Genomic DNA, 16,600 nt, shown 5'->3' on the forward strand with positions numbered 1-16,600 from the left:
TTCTTGCATACCAGAATGCATCTTTTCTGAGATATTCTGAAATATCATCTGTTAGTATACCTCTGCTGACTTATCACTTAGCTATGTTTTGCAGTTCACTTTAGTCTACTCTATCTTCATGATTGCTCATGTTTAAGTTTAAAATGCCAGGATTCAATCCACTCTTTTCTCCCTCAAACTGAAAGCAAAATTCAATCATTATATGATCACTGTTACCTAAGCACACCTTTATTATGAAGTCAGTAACTAATCCTGACTCACTGCACAACACTAAACCGAGTCTCGTCTGCTTTCTGACTGGCTTTAAAACTTGCGGCTTAAGAAACTGTCCTGAAGACACTACGAATTCATCATTCGGCAAACCCTGGGCAGTCTGATTCATACGGATTAAAATTACTTGCAATGATAACTACACTTATCTCGGAGACTCCCACTACTTCTTCCTGTATCTCTCACAGCTGATTTGAGGAGGCCTATAAACCATTGTACAAGTGACTTAGAGTCATAGAGTTGCACAAAACAGAAGCAGACCCTTCAGTCCAACTCATCCACGGCAACCAGATATCCTAAATTAAATTTAGTTCAACTTACCTTTACTATTTCTCATCTCTACCCAAACTAATTCTATTTCCCAATCACCAGAATTAAAGTAATCTTCCTCCATTGTAATGACATTGTCCGTAATTGAATGAGCTACCCTTCCACCATTTATTAACTTCCAACCCTTTCTAAATATAATGGACCCTTGAATATTCAGGTCCCAGACATTCTCATCTCCTGGCTGTCTTTTTAATCACCATCAGATCAAATGTATTTCTCTCTATTTCTCTTTTCAACTCACGTTATTTTATGAACGCCACACGTATTCAAGTAAAGAGTCTTTAGTACAGTATTTTTGTAATCTATAACCTAACTATTACTGCCCAATTAAGTGTGCACACTGTGACCACCATTCCCCTATCGCACCCTTGTTCTCTTGGCTTTTTAGTTCATCAAATCATCCCAACTCAATTCCTCACCTTTACTATTTAGTTTAAAGCACTCCCTACCACCATCGTTATATCTCTCACCAGAACATGTTCTTAGCATAATTCAGGGGGAGTTTGATCCCAACAGCAGAACACCCACTTTCCCAGTACCCCAAAAATCAAACTCAAAAGCAGAAATCACTGGGAAAACTCAGCAGGTCTGACAGCATCTGTGGAGAGAAATCAGAGTTAATGTTTCAGGGTTGACCCTTCCTTAGTCCCAAAAATGAAAACCCGTTTCTCCCATTACAACCTTTATGCAACACATTCATCCCTCTAATCCTATCTACCCATGCTAATTTGATCACGGCTCAACTAATAATCCATAGATTATAAACTTTGAAGATCTGTTTTCTAATTTACCTCCTTGTTGCTCATATTCCTTTATCCGCTTATGAAACTTTGTGTTGTCAAAAACCCAGTTGTCTGATTTTTGGATGTCTATGTTAGCTCAACTGATTTTGTGCTGTATCTCCTCTTTGATGGTTGCCTTCAGAGAAAAGGTAGCTGCCGACATATGGGAATATGGATAGTCTTCTCATTAACTCTGCCCAAAGACCTGTAGCTCCCGGACTGGCCTGCTAAGTTACCACAGGACAAGAAATGTCCCTAAGTTTGGCAGACAACACTCATGCTTGTTTCAGAGAGATCGGTGAAGATTTTGTTGGTGACAATGAGACAATATGCAGCCAACATCATTAATTCAACATGACACATCTTGGATTTGTGCACAATTTTACTACCATCTTGCATTCTCCATTTCTTCATAACCTTCAGGATCTTTCTGTTATGAAAATCTGGATCTAGAAGGATCGGGGAAACACACTGCAACCATACTACAATTAGGACCACGTAATAAGAATCTTAAAGCAACATTTCCGTCGTCTCGATCGTTTTGGAGTACTTTGCTCTACTCTCCAGCCAAGGTTTCCTGTATTGTCGTTGTCTGTGACATTGTTGCCAGCATTTGGTTGTTGCAAAGACATCTAACTACAGGGACAGCCAGTGAAGGAGCTGAAACAGGAGAGAATAATATCCAATGCCAGAAAATTCACAAAGAATCTTGCAGGCATCTGTATGAATATCTATCCATGTCGGATTCAAACCACCTTCTGAGAGAGAGACAGGCAGCATTAATCATTCAATAGAAGCCCGTTTCCCCACCCATTCATTAATTTGTAGAATAAAAATAATTCTTTCAAACTCTGCCATCAATAAAAAAGGTCATATAAACTAAAGTGCTTTCTACAGCAGTAACATCACTTTTCAGTATTTCAAGTTCTATGCAGATAACACCATCACAAGGCTGTGAAAACACACAGTAAGGATAAAAATAAATGATTAATAGGAATTAGTGTACACATACATGAACAAATAGTATAGGAGCAGCAAAGACTTAAGCAAGTCGCCAATAGAAGTGAATTTGAAATAACACCCAGCAGAGTTTTTGGATCCTTTTGACATAAGCTCTTAAGACTGTAATATTTGAACTTTCAGCTTTATTTCTTTATGTCCTACTTAAACCCAAGAAGGTCTGCAAATGTGTAACTTTTACACTCTACCATGATTACTGCAATGTTTAACTTTTAACTGTTCTTTCTTTCTACCTTGTTAAGATTCTGCACCTAGGTACTTGTGTCTGATGGCACCTTGTGTGGTGACATAATGCACTTTTCACTGCACTCCTGTACTGGAGTACAAGCGACAATAAATCAAAATCAAATCAAATAATTTGGGAGAAATTGGCATGGGGGAAATATCACTTTGCTCTAAAACAGTCAAACATATTAATTTCAGACTTATCAACAAAATTAGTCGCCAAGCTAGGATAATTTACAACAGTTCATAATTTCTTTTTAAATACTATTAACAATTCTGTAAATATCATATGAAATGATGATAGAGTCACTGAATATGCATTAAGTCATATTTGACTGCACAGTTTAATGATGGAATACCAAACTGTTCATTTCATCCAACAAAGTTGTCTGATTCTAGCTACAGGACAGGTCATTACATGTCTTTGTACTGATGAATATTATCAACAGGAATGTGACTGCAATTTTAAGTAAATTCATAACTGGTAAAAGCGAATGTATGAAACTGTAAGATACTCTACAGGAAAAATGTGATCACGTAATAACATTGGGACTGAACAGCAGTGTGCAATAAAAGATACCAGCTTACATGCTAGAATCAGTTCTGAAATTACAACTCACAAACCAAAACAGTTGAACAAGAATTCATGCTTGCAAGCTCCTCACATGTAGAGTTGCCTATCTCATCATTTGATCAGGGAATATGTCAGATGAAAGCTAGGTGCCTCCTGATATGAGTGAAGGGATGCTCAACTAAAGAACTGATCCAGGTTAGTACACTTCTCAGAATTTAGCTAAGCAACAACAAAACAGTTGGGTTTCAGCAGCAGATAATTTGCTCCACCCCTTTAGATATTGCACAAAGCAGAGGGAGAAAAAGATTCGAAAACCAAAATATGTTAAACAATTAAAATTAATTCAGAATGAAATACAGTGCTTCATTTTTCATTTTGTTGACTTTAATCCTCCTTAACATACATGGAGGAACAGGCCATTTGGCCCCATTTGCCTGTTCCATCATCCTGCAAGACCATGATTGCTCTCATTGTAACTCCAAATCCTACAATCCCGCCTACCCTGATAACATTTCACCTCTATCATCATAACCTGTCACCTCTTTAATACTAACTACCGCCCTCTGAATGAACAATATTCAAGAACTCTGCTTCTATCACATTTTGAGGAAGAGTTCCAAAGACTCTCAGACTCTGAGAAAAACAGATGCCTCATATTGGATTTAAAAAACATGACTTATGATCTTTAAAACAGAGACTTCCTAATTCTAGATTCTCCCATAAGAAGAAATATCAACTCATCCACCTTGTCAAGAGGCCTCAGGATCTTATCTGCTTCACTCAAGTTCCCTCTTACTCTAAATTCCAATGGACTTAGCTTAGCCTATCCAGCATTTCCTCAGTAATTGCCATCTGTGGATGTCTTATAAGTGATACCATCAATTCCATTTTACATTCTTTAGTTGATAAATAAGGATATTTTAGATGCCACCAAGCAATGGTGATATAGGTGGCTGCAAATTATCTGAACCATAATTGGAAGGGTAGCCAAAGGACACAAGGCAAATTGCCATACTGTTACTTTTTTTTTCTAAGCTAATTCTGATTTTAGGTTCAGATTATTACTTGTTACTTGCCATTTCAGCTCTGTAACGATAATTATTTTTATCAGTCAATAATGGTCTGTGCTACATGACTTTATCTAGAAAAATGTCCTGTTGCCTGGAGTTTGCAGACTGCAGCATATTTAAGTAGCTATCTATCATTTCTTCTCTCAGTTAATGGTTTCAGAATTGACATTTAGGAAGGCTCGCTGACTATGTGGTGACCTAGTGCTGGAAAAAGCCTGTGTTTTCTTCTGTACAATGTACCTTTAAGGATCAACTGAACCAGGGAGCATTTTGAGATTGGCTTTCAGATTATGACGTTATTAGGATCCCAAAATCCAAGATGAACGTAAAAACTTCACACAGAAAGTCACCCAGGGCTGGAATTGAACCCAGGTCCCTAGCACCGAGAGGCAGCAGTACTAACCATTATGCTGCCAGACCCCTAAAGTTAAATCATATATCTTTTTCCAAAGAAAATAAATCTCAAACAGATATAAGAACATAAGAAAAAGGAGCAGGAGTAGGCCATCTGGCCCCTTGAGCCTGCTCCACCATTTATTAAGGTTCCGACTGATCTTTTCATGGACTCAGCTCCACTTACCCACCCTCTCACCATAACCCTTAGTTCCTTCATTATTGAAATATCTAGCTTTAACTTAAAAACTTTCAACAAGGTAATCTCAACTGCTTCACTAGGCAGGGGTCCTCCTCAACTCAGTCCTAAATCTGCACCCCCTTAGTTTGAAGCTATGCCCCCCAGTTCTAGTTTCACCTACCCCCCCACCAAGGTGAAAACAACCTCCCTGCTTCTATCGCATTTATTCCTTTCATAATTTTATATGCTGCTATAAGATTGTCCCACAGTACATAGGTACATTATCAATTCAATAATTGTACAGACATGAAAATACAGAGTTAACAAGATGAATGATTCAAATGTTGATTTAATATTTTGGTTGTTTGACAACATGTGGCAGGTGGTGGTTTAGTGGTAATGTCAGCAGGCTAACAATCCAGAACTCCCCGCATACACAGGTTCAAAGCCCATCCTAGGAGAAATAAGAATTCAATAAAATCTAGAATGGGAAATAGATGGTGACACCTTGAAAAATGTCCATATTACAGACGAGGAAGTGCTGGATGTCTTGAAACGCATAATGGTGGATAAATCCCCAGGACATCTTTGGGAAGTTAGAGAAGTGATTGCTGGGCCTCTTGCTGAGATATTTGTATCATCGATAGTCTCAGGTGAGGTGCCGGAAGACTAGAGGTTGACTAACGTGGTGCCACTGTTTAAGAAGGGTGGTAAAGACAAGCCAGGGAACTATAGACCAGTGAGCCTGATGGTGGGTAAGTTGTTGGAGGGAATCCTGAGGGACAGGATGTACATGTATTTGGAAAGGCAAGGACTAATTAGGGATAGTCAACATGGCTTTGTGCGTGGGAAATCATGTCTCACAAACTTGATTGAGTTTTTTGAAGAAGTAACAAAGAGGATTGAAGAGGGCAGAGCAGTAGTTGTGATCTATATGGACTTCAGTAAGGTGTTCAACAAGGTTCCCCGTGGAAGACTCGTTAGCAAGGTTAGATCTCACGGAACACAGGGAGAACTGACCATTTGGATACAGAACTGGCTCAAAGGTAGTGGTGGAGGGTTGTTTTTCAGACTGGAGGCCTGTGACCAGTGGAGTGCCACAAAGATCGGTGCTGGGTCCTCTACTTTTTGTCATTTATATAAATGATTTGGATGCGAGCATAAAAGGTACAGTTAGTAAGTTTACAGATGACACCAAAATTAGAGATGGGGTGGACAGTGAAGAAGGTTACCTTGGAATCCAACAGGTTCTTGATCAGATGGGCCAATGGGTTGAGAAGTGGCAGATGGAGTTAAATTCAGATAAATGCAAGGTGTTGCATTTTGGGAAAACAAATCTTGGCAGGACTTATACACTTAATGGTAAAGTCTTAGGGAGTGTTGCTGAACAAAGAAACCTTAGAGCACAGGTTCATTGCTCCTTGAAAGTGGAGTCACAGGTAGATAGGATAGTGAAGACGGCATTTGGTATGCTTTCCTTTATTGGTCAGAGTATTGAGTACAGGAGTTGGGAGGTCACGTTGCGACTGTACAGGACATTGGTTAGGCCACTGTTGGAACATTGTGTGCAATTCTGGTCTCCTTCGTATCGGAAAGATGTTTTGAAACTTGAAAGGGTTCAGAAAAGGTTTACAAGGATGTTGCTAGGGTTGGAGGATTTGAGCTATAAGGAGTGGCGGAACAGGGTGGGGCTGTTTTCCCTGGAATGTCAGAGGCTGAGGGGTGACCTTATAGAGGTTTACAAAATTATGAGGGGCATGGATAGGATAAATAGACAAAGTCTTTTCCCTGGGATCGGGGAGTCCAGAACTAGAGGGCAAGGTTTAGGGTGAGAGGGGAAAGATATAAAAGAGACCCAAGGGACACAGTTTTCACACAGAGGGTGGTACGTGTATGGAATGAGCTGCCAGAGGATGTGGTGGAAGCTGGTACAATTGCAACATTTGAAAGGCATTTGGATGGGTATATGAATAGGAAGGGTTTGGAGGGATATGGGCCAGGTGCTGGCAGGTGGGACTAGATTGGATTGGGATATCCGGTTGGCATGGAGAAATTGGACCGAAGGGTCTGTTTCCGTGCTGTACATCTCTATGACTCTATAAATGAAAAGCTGGTTTAATGGCAATTGTGTAACCCTTGTTGATTGTTATAAAAATGCATCTGGTTTACTAATATCCTCAAACATATCTGTCTCCAGACCCACTGATAAAGTGGTTAACTCTTCACTGCCTTCTGAAAAAGAGACAGTATTCAGATGGGCAATAAAATTGTTTGGCCTGTCAGAGTTATCCACATGAATGAATTCTTCAAAAACAAAAGATGACGTTCTCATCTTGCAATTGTTTACCCCTTCTATTGAAGTAGGTCTTCAACTCATTGGCTCTAAGCTGAAAACTACTGGCTGCTGTCACTCAGCATAATTTCCCAATCATCAGAATCTTTTCTGTCACTCTCTGTACATGATTGACATGTCATGCATTGGGGCTGGTCTGAGTTAGTTTCTGTTCCTTCACAACGTAGCTCCATAAATGGTAGTAGGTTCAAATGACTAGGCTGAATTTTTAAAAATTAATTTGCAGCACGTGAGTGTCCCTGACTAACCCAGCATTTATTGCCCATCCCTAGTTGCCCCTGGAGAAGGTGGGGGTGAGCTGCTTTCTCGGACCACTGCAGTCCATGTGCTGTAGGTTTACCCACAATGCCCTTAGGGAAGGAATTCCAGGATTTCAACCCAATGACACTGATTTTAATGTTGACATCCATCCAGAGTCATAGGTTTCTGCCCTGGGTCTTTGCAGGATGATTAGGCCAATTCTCACACCTCAATTCTTTGGGTGCATGGCCAAGATATCCTAAGAGGCCGTGGAATCTTGACTGTTGCATTTTCTTCCTTTTCCTTTCTTTTATGCCTTTGGACTCAATGCATTTTAAGTGATTGACAACAAACCTCTTCCAGTCATTAATACCAGTGCTTCAAGAGTTTCTGAATACATGTGTATGGTTTTCCCACGTGTTGGCAGGTGGGACTACATTGGGTTGGGATACCTTGTTGGCATGGACGGGTTGGGCCGAAGAGTCTGTTTCCATGCTGTACATCTCTATGACGCTAAGAATTGAGCAAATAGGACTTAACGAGTGGATGCTTTTCAGCCATTGGTCGCAATGTCATGTCCTTCACAGATGGTTTTGGAAGAGGTTTTCTTGAATGGTTGTGCAGCTAGCTTCAAGAAAGGGATTACCATTTGTTCAACAGTCCTCCCATTGAAACTGGAGATTGTAATGGAGGCGCTACTAGTGAAATTTCTCCAGTGTTCCTGTGTATTGCTAGTATACAGTGCAGGTATCACAGCAGTACAAGGGCGTGATGCCAATAATCACCGTGTACTTGGATTTTTGTTGACTTAAGGATTTCTTTGTTGTCAAACTATTGCCGCTGTAGCTTGTACAAGGTCTGGTATTGGATCCTTTTATAGCAAAGGTATACGAAATGCTGAATAGGTTTAGGGTCTCTTTAACATACATGGAAGGTGGAATATTTTAGAGTGGATCTGGGTGAAACCCCAATGATACTTGTCTGAAGCCTGGGCTAAGTTTCCAAAATGAATTCTCTAAACTGGCATCACATCCACAAGCATCCTCACCCTGCACCACTGATGCTCAGTAGCAGTGTGTGCTATCTACAAGGTGCACTGCAGAAATCCAAAGAACCTAAGACAGCATCTTACAAACCCACAACCACTTCAATCCAGAAGGACAAGGGCAGCAGACATATGGGAATACCAACAGCTTCAACTTCCCCTTCAAGCCACTCACTTGGAAATATATTGCCGTTCCTTCACTGTCGCTGGGTCAAAATCCTGAAATTCCCTCCCTAAGAGCATTGTGGGCCAACCTGCAGCAGTTCAAGAAGGCAGCTCACCACCACCTTCTCAAGGGCAAGTAGGGATGGGGAATAAATGCTGGCCAGCCAGTGACACCCACATCTCACAAAATTAATAAAATTTAAAACAATGCACACAGCAGTTTCCCTTGCTCACTTTCAAAATACAGCGGGAACAGGCTGAGAAATTGTATCACAGCTCAAGTAACTCTACATTTCTTCCCTCATGAAAATAATGGGGCATTCAGAGAGAGTACACACCGTTATGGTGTATATTCTCTCAGAATGTCCCATTATCTTCATAAGAGGAGAAAACATATATCCTGTCACAGCTTTAGACATCCCTCAGTGACATTTCTCAACCACTCCTACAGAATTAGATTATTTAATTTATTTAATATCATCACTTGTACCTAGGTACAGTGAAAATTGGATAATGTCGCCACGTTCCGGCGCCAGCTTGGATGACAGAATACATTGTATAAATGGTAAAATACTGAATAAACTAATATTAAATTGATGATGCTAAGACAATAACAGCTTCAAATGTCCACCTTTCTCTCTCTGTAGAGTTAACCCTCTCTGTTCCTCCAGCCACCATCATCAGGCATCCCCACCCCGGGGTCCTGGTGATTTGCTCCTTTCTTTCTGCCACTGGTGCTGTCACTTCCACGTCTGCCGCCCCTGAACTGGAGACAGTCAATGTTGCGGCAGGTCCCACAGCCTCCTCCACCACTGGACACTGACCGATGGATCCTGGCTCCAAGTTGACCGACGGGGTCCTGGCTCGTTTTCAGATGTCGTGACCCGAGATGGAGTGGAGTTGGAGATACAAGGGGTCACAGCCTCCAACAGGAGGAGGCCCCCAGGGCCCGCAAAACCATTAAAAAACATTAACGGAGCTGCGGAGCTGGAAAGACAACGATGAAGCCGTGTGGACACGGCAGGGCCTGCTACATGGGCCCTCGAGTGGCTAAGCCCCACAATCAGTGGGTAGCACGGTGGCACAGTGGCTAGCACTGTTGCCTCACAGCGCCAGAGATCTGGGTTCAATTCCCGCCTCAGGCGACTAACTGTGTGGAGTTTGCACGTTCTCCCCGTGTCTGCGTGGGTTTCCTCCGGGTGCTCCGGTTTCCTCCCACAGTCCAAAGATGTGCAGGTCAGGTGAATTGGTCATGCTAAATTGTCCATAGTGTTAGGTAAGGGGTAAATGTAGGGGTATAGGTGGGTTCCGCTTCGATGGGTCATTGTGGACTTGTTGGGCCGAAGGGCCTGTTTCCACACTGTAAGTAATCTAACCTAATCGGGAGTCAAGCATTGCCGACCACTCTGCCATCTTGAATTGACAGACTCGCAGTATGTGTGCAGCATCAAGCAGAGAGCTAGATAACAGAAGACCAGCACTCCACTTTTCTGGAAGCGGCATGGACAGGCACTGACCGTGACATGTATCTAACAAGAATGGGGGGAATAAATTTAATTTATTTCCCTGAAACAGAGGAAGTTCCCTGAGAAAACGTAATGGAGGGTCGTGAACACATCTTAGATGGGAAAAAGCTTTGTTTTTGTTTGGGAAGTGAGTTAAGTTTGTGCAAACTCAACTGCAATGGCCAGTGAAAAACATTGGGAGAGAATGCAACAAGGAGAATACAGTCAAAACCAAAGGGACATTGGATGGAAACAATGGTGGCGACAATACAATACGTGCACGCTGCAAAACAGCACAAAAGTATGAACCCTGACAGCATGCACATTCAAATGCAATATGTATCCTAAATGGTTCCTGAATTACTTCACCGCATTCCCTGGAATTGAACTTGGGAAATGGACCACCAGATATTTGTCAGACATTCTGAAGTACCAATCAGGTTATTTCAAGAAAGGTCCAATTGCATTTTTCTGCTGAAAATATGATCTGCCCACAGAAGACAATCCTTGAGAGGACAGGAAGTACAAGTCATTAGGAATGATGGTCACGCTGTGATCAATAAGGTTTTGCTAAGCCATTTTTCTATGAACTTTGAACAGATTTTCTGTAGAAGAAATCACTTGTGCAGCAGATTACTCATAAATGTATTTCCTTTTGGTGCTGATATCCTGTAATCTATGAAGAGTAAAGCATTTACTGGACGGGAGGGCATTGAAATTTTGCAGAACTGAAGACTGATTTATTGAATAATCCATGCAAAGCCCAGATTTTTGGAAGAGGATCAATCTTCTATTGGTATGTAAATTAATCACTGCATAGATGCAATCAGCCAATGATTCGTCTAAAGAACAACAATTTCCTATATTCAAAATAAAGATTATTGCTGTCAATTCAGTTTTAGAACCAAGGAGTTGAAAAGTATGTCATTTCCAGTGTAACAGATCACAAACTTGAATATATTCGCTAAATACATTCATGAAAACAGCTTGTTGAAAATAACAGTCAGCAAATTTTCAATGCCCTTCCGTCCAGTAAATGCTTTACTCTTCATAGATTACAGGATATCAGCACCAAAAGGAAATGCATTTACGAGCAAACTGCTGCACAAGTGATTTCTTCTACAGAAAACCTGTTCAAAGTTCATAGAAAAATGACTTAGGAAAACCTTATTCAGCACAGTGTGTTTGTTGTTCTCAATGACTGGTACTTCCCGTCCTCTGTGAACAGATCATATTTTCAGCAGAAAAATGCAAGTGGACCTTTCTTGCAATAACCTGATTCGTACTTCAGAAGTTTTGATAATTATCAGTTGGGCTATTGCAGTTGAGTTTGCACAAACGTAACTCACTCCCCAACCCATCCAGAGAATCACGACCCAAAGATGTGGCCCCAATCCTCTGGATGTTTTACATCACTCCACCCTCAGCTTCGCAAAAACACGAGCTTGTGTCAAACTGTCCATGGACATCACCAAAATATAGGACTTACGCTGTAAATATGAGCAAATCCCTCCACAGATATTTAGGGCCACTGGTGACCATTGTGTTGATATGATATGTGGCTGCAGCAACTCTTGAAGCAACTTGAAGATACGGAGAAAGGAAACCACTGGAGGTATAGAGATCATCCCACAGAATAAACACATTTTTAAATGGGTGAACATTTTTTTGTTACTTTTCATTTCTTTCATTCTGAACACAATCACTCCTTTCACAATTTCACATTTGTTGTTGAATGCAACTGTAATCAACCTATTTCCTTCTCAGTCACCCCATCTATGTCTTCATCCATCTTTAAGTCTCATTGTTTAAGGAGACATCGGACCTAAACTTCACATAGTCTCAGACTACCCACAGCCCTCTCTGCGTAAGCTGTAACTTGAAGTGAAAAAAAAACTAAAATAGCCCAAAGGGTGAGGCAAAAGAAAAATGCAATTCATGGTACTCGACGCAAGATACCACACTTCAATATTTCCTACACCATTAAACCTTAGTTATGGGATTTAGAGTAGTAGGTAAAATTATTGACTTACTCAGAGTTTTGCAGATATCAATAACTGCCCTGAAGACCACAGATGAGAAACTAACTTTTAACCTCACTGTCTTCATATTGGGTAGCTGCAATTTTAATGATTTATGTTGTGGAGTGTACAACAATTTAGCGTCAGCCTGGATTCCATATTTGTCCAGAGTCCAATGTGTCTTCAGAAGCCAGCATTTTTTCTTCGCCCACCAAAGAGCATGGTCTGACCAGTCCTGAGGTACTGCTGTAACAGAAATAAAATATCCTGTCAACATACGAAGTGACGTCAACCTCCAGCCTTCTCAAAAATTTGAACAGACAGTTGAGTATTTCACACGTCAAGATCTCTATAATCAGGCATAACTGCCATCCTAGATTGTAATGCAGAAAGGGGGCAGATCTGGACTTTGTGAGAATGTTAAATAGATGATAGCAAGTTGGGCAGTCAGAATATGCAAATGAATACAAGATGGCCATGCACACTGATTTTCTACATGCAGAAATTGAAAGCAGACCCATAGAAACCCAGAGCCATTGTTTAGCTGTACTTCAGAATGGCACAGAATTAGGAGTTGCATAGCAACCACTGAGGAGGTATAATGTTGAATAATTCTATTTCTATTTTGGCCACAATCTTTAATTTGAAAGACTCATTATCTGCTAAAACTCTATGGCGAGCAACCTTCCCTTTCAACATTCCAAAACGACTACATTCACAATTATACCAAGTCACCTTTAGCAATGGCACCCATCTGACTTGGTGATGTCTGATTCTCCAGTGCCAGTCCCTTAAATAATGATACTCGCTCTAAGGTCCCTAAAACACCCCTTTTTTTTGCTGTTCTACTCTGAATAAAGTGCACTTCCATATACAATTGCATATTATCCTAAAACAAGAAGGCTCCAAATCTTTAAGAGCCTGACAGAGCATAATTCTGATGCACCTCACTCAGTTGTCTTGGGCTGTTGCTTTCAAAGATGATCTACTCTTGATTAATCTCTGTGCAGAATACATACTGTAATTCTAGTTTAAGCAACATATAAGTGTATAGTTTGGAACAGCAGGGGATGGAATGCATATTACATATATAATAATTTTTGGGATTTGGATTTTGAAAAAGGCAGGAAGATTATGTTCAATTTTGTGAAGTTTTCTTTCAATAGGAAGGTCAACATGTCATTTGGTCAGTACCCCCAGTGCATCACTTCCAAATAGACATAAGTACCTTAAAACAGCTCTTGAGTGTTAATGAATAAAACATATCTACTGCTGGGTTTATGGCAGGTAAACATATTAGTGCATTAAGATTAGAGTGGTGCTGGAAAAGCACAGCAAGTCAGGCAGCATCCGAGGAGCAGGAAAATCGAGGTTTCAGGCAAAAGCCCTTCATCAGGAACCATTCCTGATGAAGGGCTTTTGCCCGAAACCTCGATTTTCCTGCTCCTCGGATGCTGCCTGACCTGCTGTGCTTTTCCAGCACCACTCTAATCTGGACTCTAATCTCCAGCATCTGCAGTACCCACTTCTGCCTACATTGATGCATTAAGTTTAGTTTCGACCAGAAGAGAAGCATCAAACTTTTACCTCAGAAGAATCAGAAGCCCAATTCAGAAGGTAGCAAGGAAACCAAGTTCAAATCATGGGAGCCAGTCATCTTAGCAAAATGTGTTCTACTGTGCTGAGCTCCTGAACTGAGAATGTTTGGATATAAATTAAGTTGTTAGACCACAAATGTTCAGGCCATCAGAACCATGAGAGGTTCACACCAGCTGAGTCTGAAAGGAATAGTAAAATTACCTACATTCCAAGGGCGATAAAAGAACTGGAAGCATCAGTTAATTAAAGATTTAAAAAGCTAAAATTGGAGTATTTTTCTGGCACTAAGTCTCTGTAAATTGTGAAATAAGCTGATACTTTGTTTTAATGACCTTTATAACTACAAGCGTGTGTTTGTTTTATATGATGAATTAAATGATCTGTTTTTGAAGAACACCTGCAGCCTTGTCTGAACATGTTTGTGATAAACCACCACATTAAACAACTGCAGAAGTTAAATATATGAGCTATCAAGCCAGTTTCATTCTGGGATCTGACTTGCCCAGTACTGCTGTCAGGCAGAATCCTAACACAGGCAATACACTGAATATAAAAGTTAACCTTCATTGACAGTCATCACATTAAGTTGGATGATGCGTTGCTTATAAAAGACACAAATGATATAACTATGTTACAAACAGCACATTTATCTGTTACTAGGGCAGAGCAATACCGTTCAGTATTAGCAGTCTATGGGTTGAAAATGGGTTCCTTTCTTCAGCTCATTTGCAAATTGATATATATGAAAGCTGGAACACAATTCTGCACAATGTAAAATTGTAGATCATAAGTAGAAGGAAATGTTTGGATCTTTAAAATTATTATTAGTACACTTCTGCATGGGATTGCATTAGTAAGTATGAGAATCAGGGACCCCCCCTTGTATTGCAATTCATCAGTAAAGCAAAAGCCACTGTTGATCTGGAAGACTCACATAGCCTGTTTAAATTGGGGCTTCAAGAAATATTTCAACTACCTTTCAATATTTGGTATCATTGAAAATACCTGCTTTAAGATACTAAAGTCAAAGGTTCAGATACCACTGAATCTCACCTGTAAAGCTCCCTCATCTGATGCTATTTTCTAGAATTGTATTGCCTGCACACCCATGACCAGATATGCATAACATTATGGTAATGCTGTAGAGCTGGAAAGAGAGGTCATTGCAGGAGGCTCCATGTTGCATGATGCTAATAGCAGCTGATGACTAAATCCCAAGTTACAAACACACAAATTAATGCTGAACATAATATATTATCCAGAGGGAATGCATGCTGTGTGCGATAATCAGGCCAGAAATTGTTCTGCTTTTAAACTGTCAAATCCAAGAGTTATCTGAATCAGGAAAAGAATGAAGCATTTTTCACATTATTTTGATGCCTATAAACAAGCAGTTGCTGCAACTATTTATGCATTGACACGTGCCATCTCCTAGTTTGTAAACTTCCAAATTATGTGGAGTCTCATTCTTTTGGGTTGTGAGTTATTTTCAGAGATATTAAAAATGCTAGACTTTTTTTCTTCTTCAATTCTTACTTTTTCTGGATTTTCTGCAATAAGAAAGACGTTGTGAAACTTGAAAGGGTGCAGAAAGGATTTACAAGGTTGTTGCCAGGGATGGAGGGTTTGAGGTATAGAGAGAGGCTGAATAGGCTGTGGCTGTTTTCCCTGGAGTGTTGGTTGCTGAGGGGTGACCTTACAGAGGTTCATAAAATCATGAGGGGCATGGATAGGGTGATTTGCCAAAGTATTTTACCTCGGACAGGAAAGTCCAAAACTAGATGGCATAGGTCTAAGGTGAGAGGGCAAGATTTAAAAGGGACCTAAGGGGCAACTTTTTCACGCAGAGGAACAAACTGCCAGAGGATGTGGTGGAGGCTGGTACAATTATAACATTTAAAAAGCATTTGGATGGGTATCTGAATAGGAAGGGATTAGAGGGATATGGCCAAATACTGGAAAATGGGATTAGATTAATTTAGGATATCTGGTTGGCTTGGACGAGTTGGAACGGAAAGGTCTGTTCCCATGCTGTATGTCTACATGGGTCTCAGAATTTAAATTGCAACACCCTCCTACCTTGGAGCCATAAAGAGCTTCCCAGGTTTCACCAGGGATATATGCATCTTCATGACAAATTCCTGAGTATCAAACTACAACTAGACTTCAGAATACAGTTTTGAAAGTTTGCTACCTACAAAATAGCAATAATAAATGGGGTTCAGTGACTTATATTGGCAGTATAGAATCTTAGAAGTAGCAGAACAGGAAAAGCCCATTCAGCTCATCACACGAGTGCTAATGTTAACTTCTCAAATCAAGTCTATTTTAATTACAAACTGCATGAGTTTGCTCGAAGCTATACTAATCTAAATATAATTTTTCAACACACAATAAGGTTTGTCCTTTAACAAATATTTTCATTAAAGGTTTTGCTGAACTGTTACTCTAAGTATTCTGGTGAGGATGAAAAGTGCCACCCATTCAATATGATCATGGCTGATTGAACAATTAATACCAACATCCACCTCAATTTATAATCCTGGATATCATTAAGAAGAACCTAACAGTATGAATATCTTATCCATTAGCACTACAGGCTCTTGCCAAGAACTAGAATGTGTATCACACCACTCTTTACAATCAACATAGGCTACTGGATTTATATGTTTTGCAAAATGCAATAGAAATTCTACAAGAACTAACTAAAAGAATCCCTGGATCTGCTTGGATTTCAAATTGTAAAAAGGGACATCCATAGGAATTTCATATTTCTATTCCTCCTTTACGGTGGAATGACCTGCAAATTTAAGAGTCATTAACTTAA

At 40.3% G+C, this 16,600-nt stretch overlaps 1 protein-coding gene across 2 annotated transcripts in view; it reads right to left on the reverse strand.

Annotated features, from left to right (window-relative positions):
• Window positions 1-16,600, reverse strand: part of fermt1 (FERM domain containing kindlin 1) — an 86,710-nt gene that overhangs the window by 51,733 nt on the left and 18,377 nt on the right. For both annotated transcript variants that reach the window (XM_072581456.1, XM_072581455.1), the window contains exon 3: window positions 12,187-12,420. In XM_072581456.1, coding sequence (XP_072437557.1) covers window positions 12,187-12,420 — 234 coding nt within the window. The remainder of the gene's footprint in view (window positions 1-12,186; window positions 12,421-16,600) is intronic.

Source organism: Chiloscyllium punctatum, chromosome 11 (genome assembly GCF_047496795.1).
Source record: "Chiloscyllium punctatum isolate Juve2018m chromosome 11, sChiPun1.3, whole genome shotgun sequence".
NCBI classification, from domain to species: domain Eukaryota; kingdom Metazoa; phylum Chordata; class Chondrichthyes; order Orectolobiformes; family Hemiscylliidae; genus Chiloscyllium; species Chiloscyllium punctatum.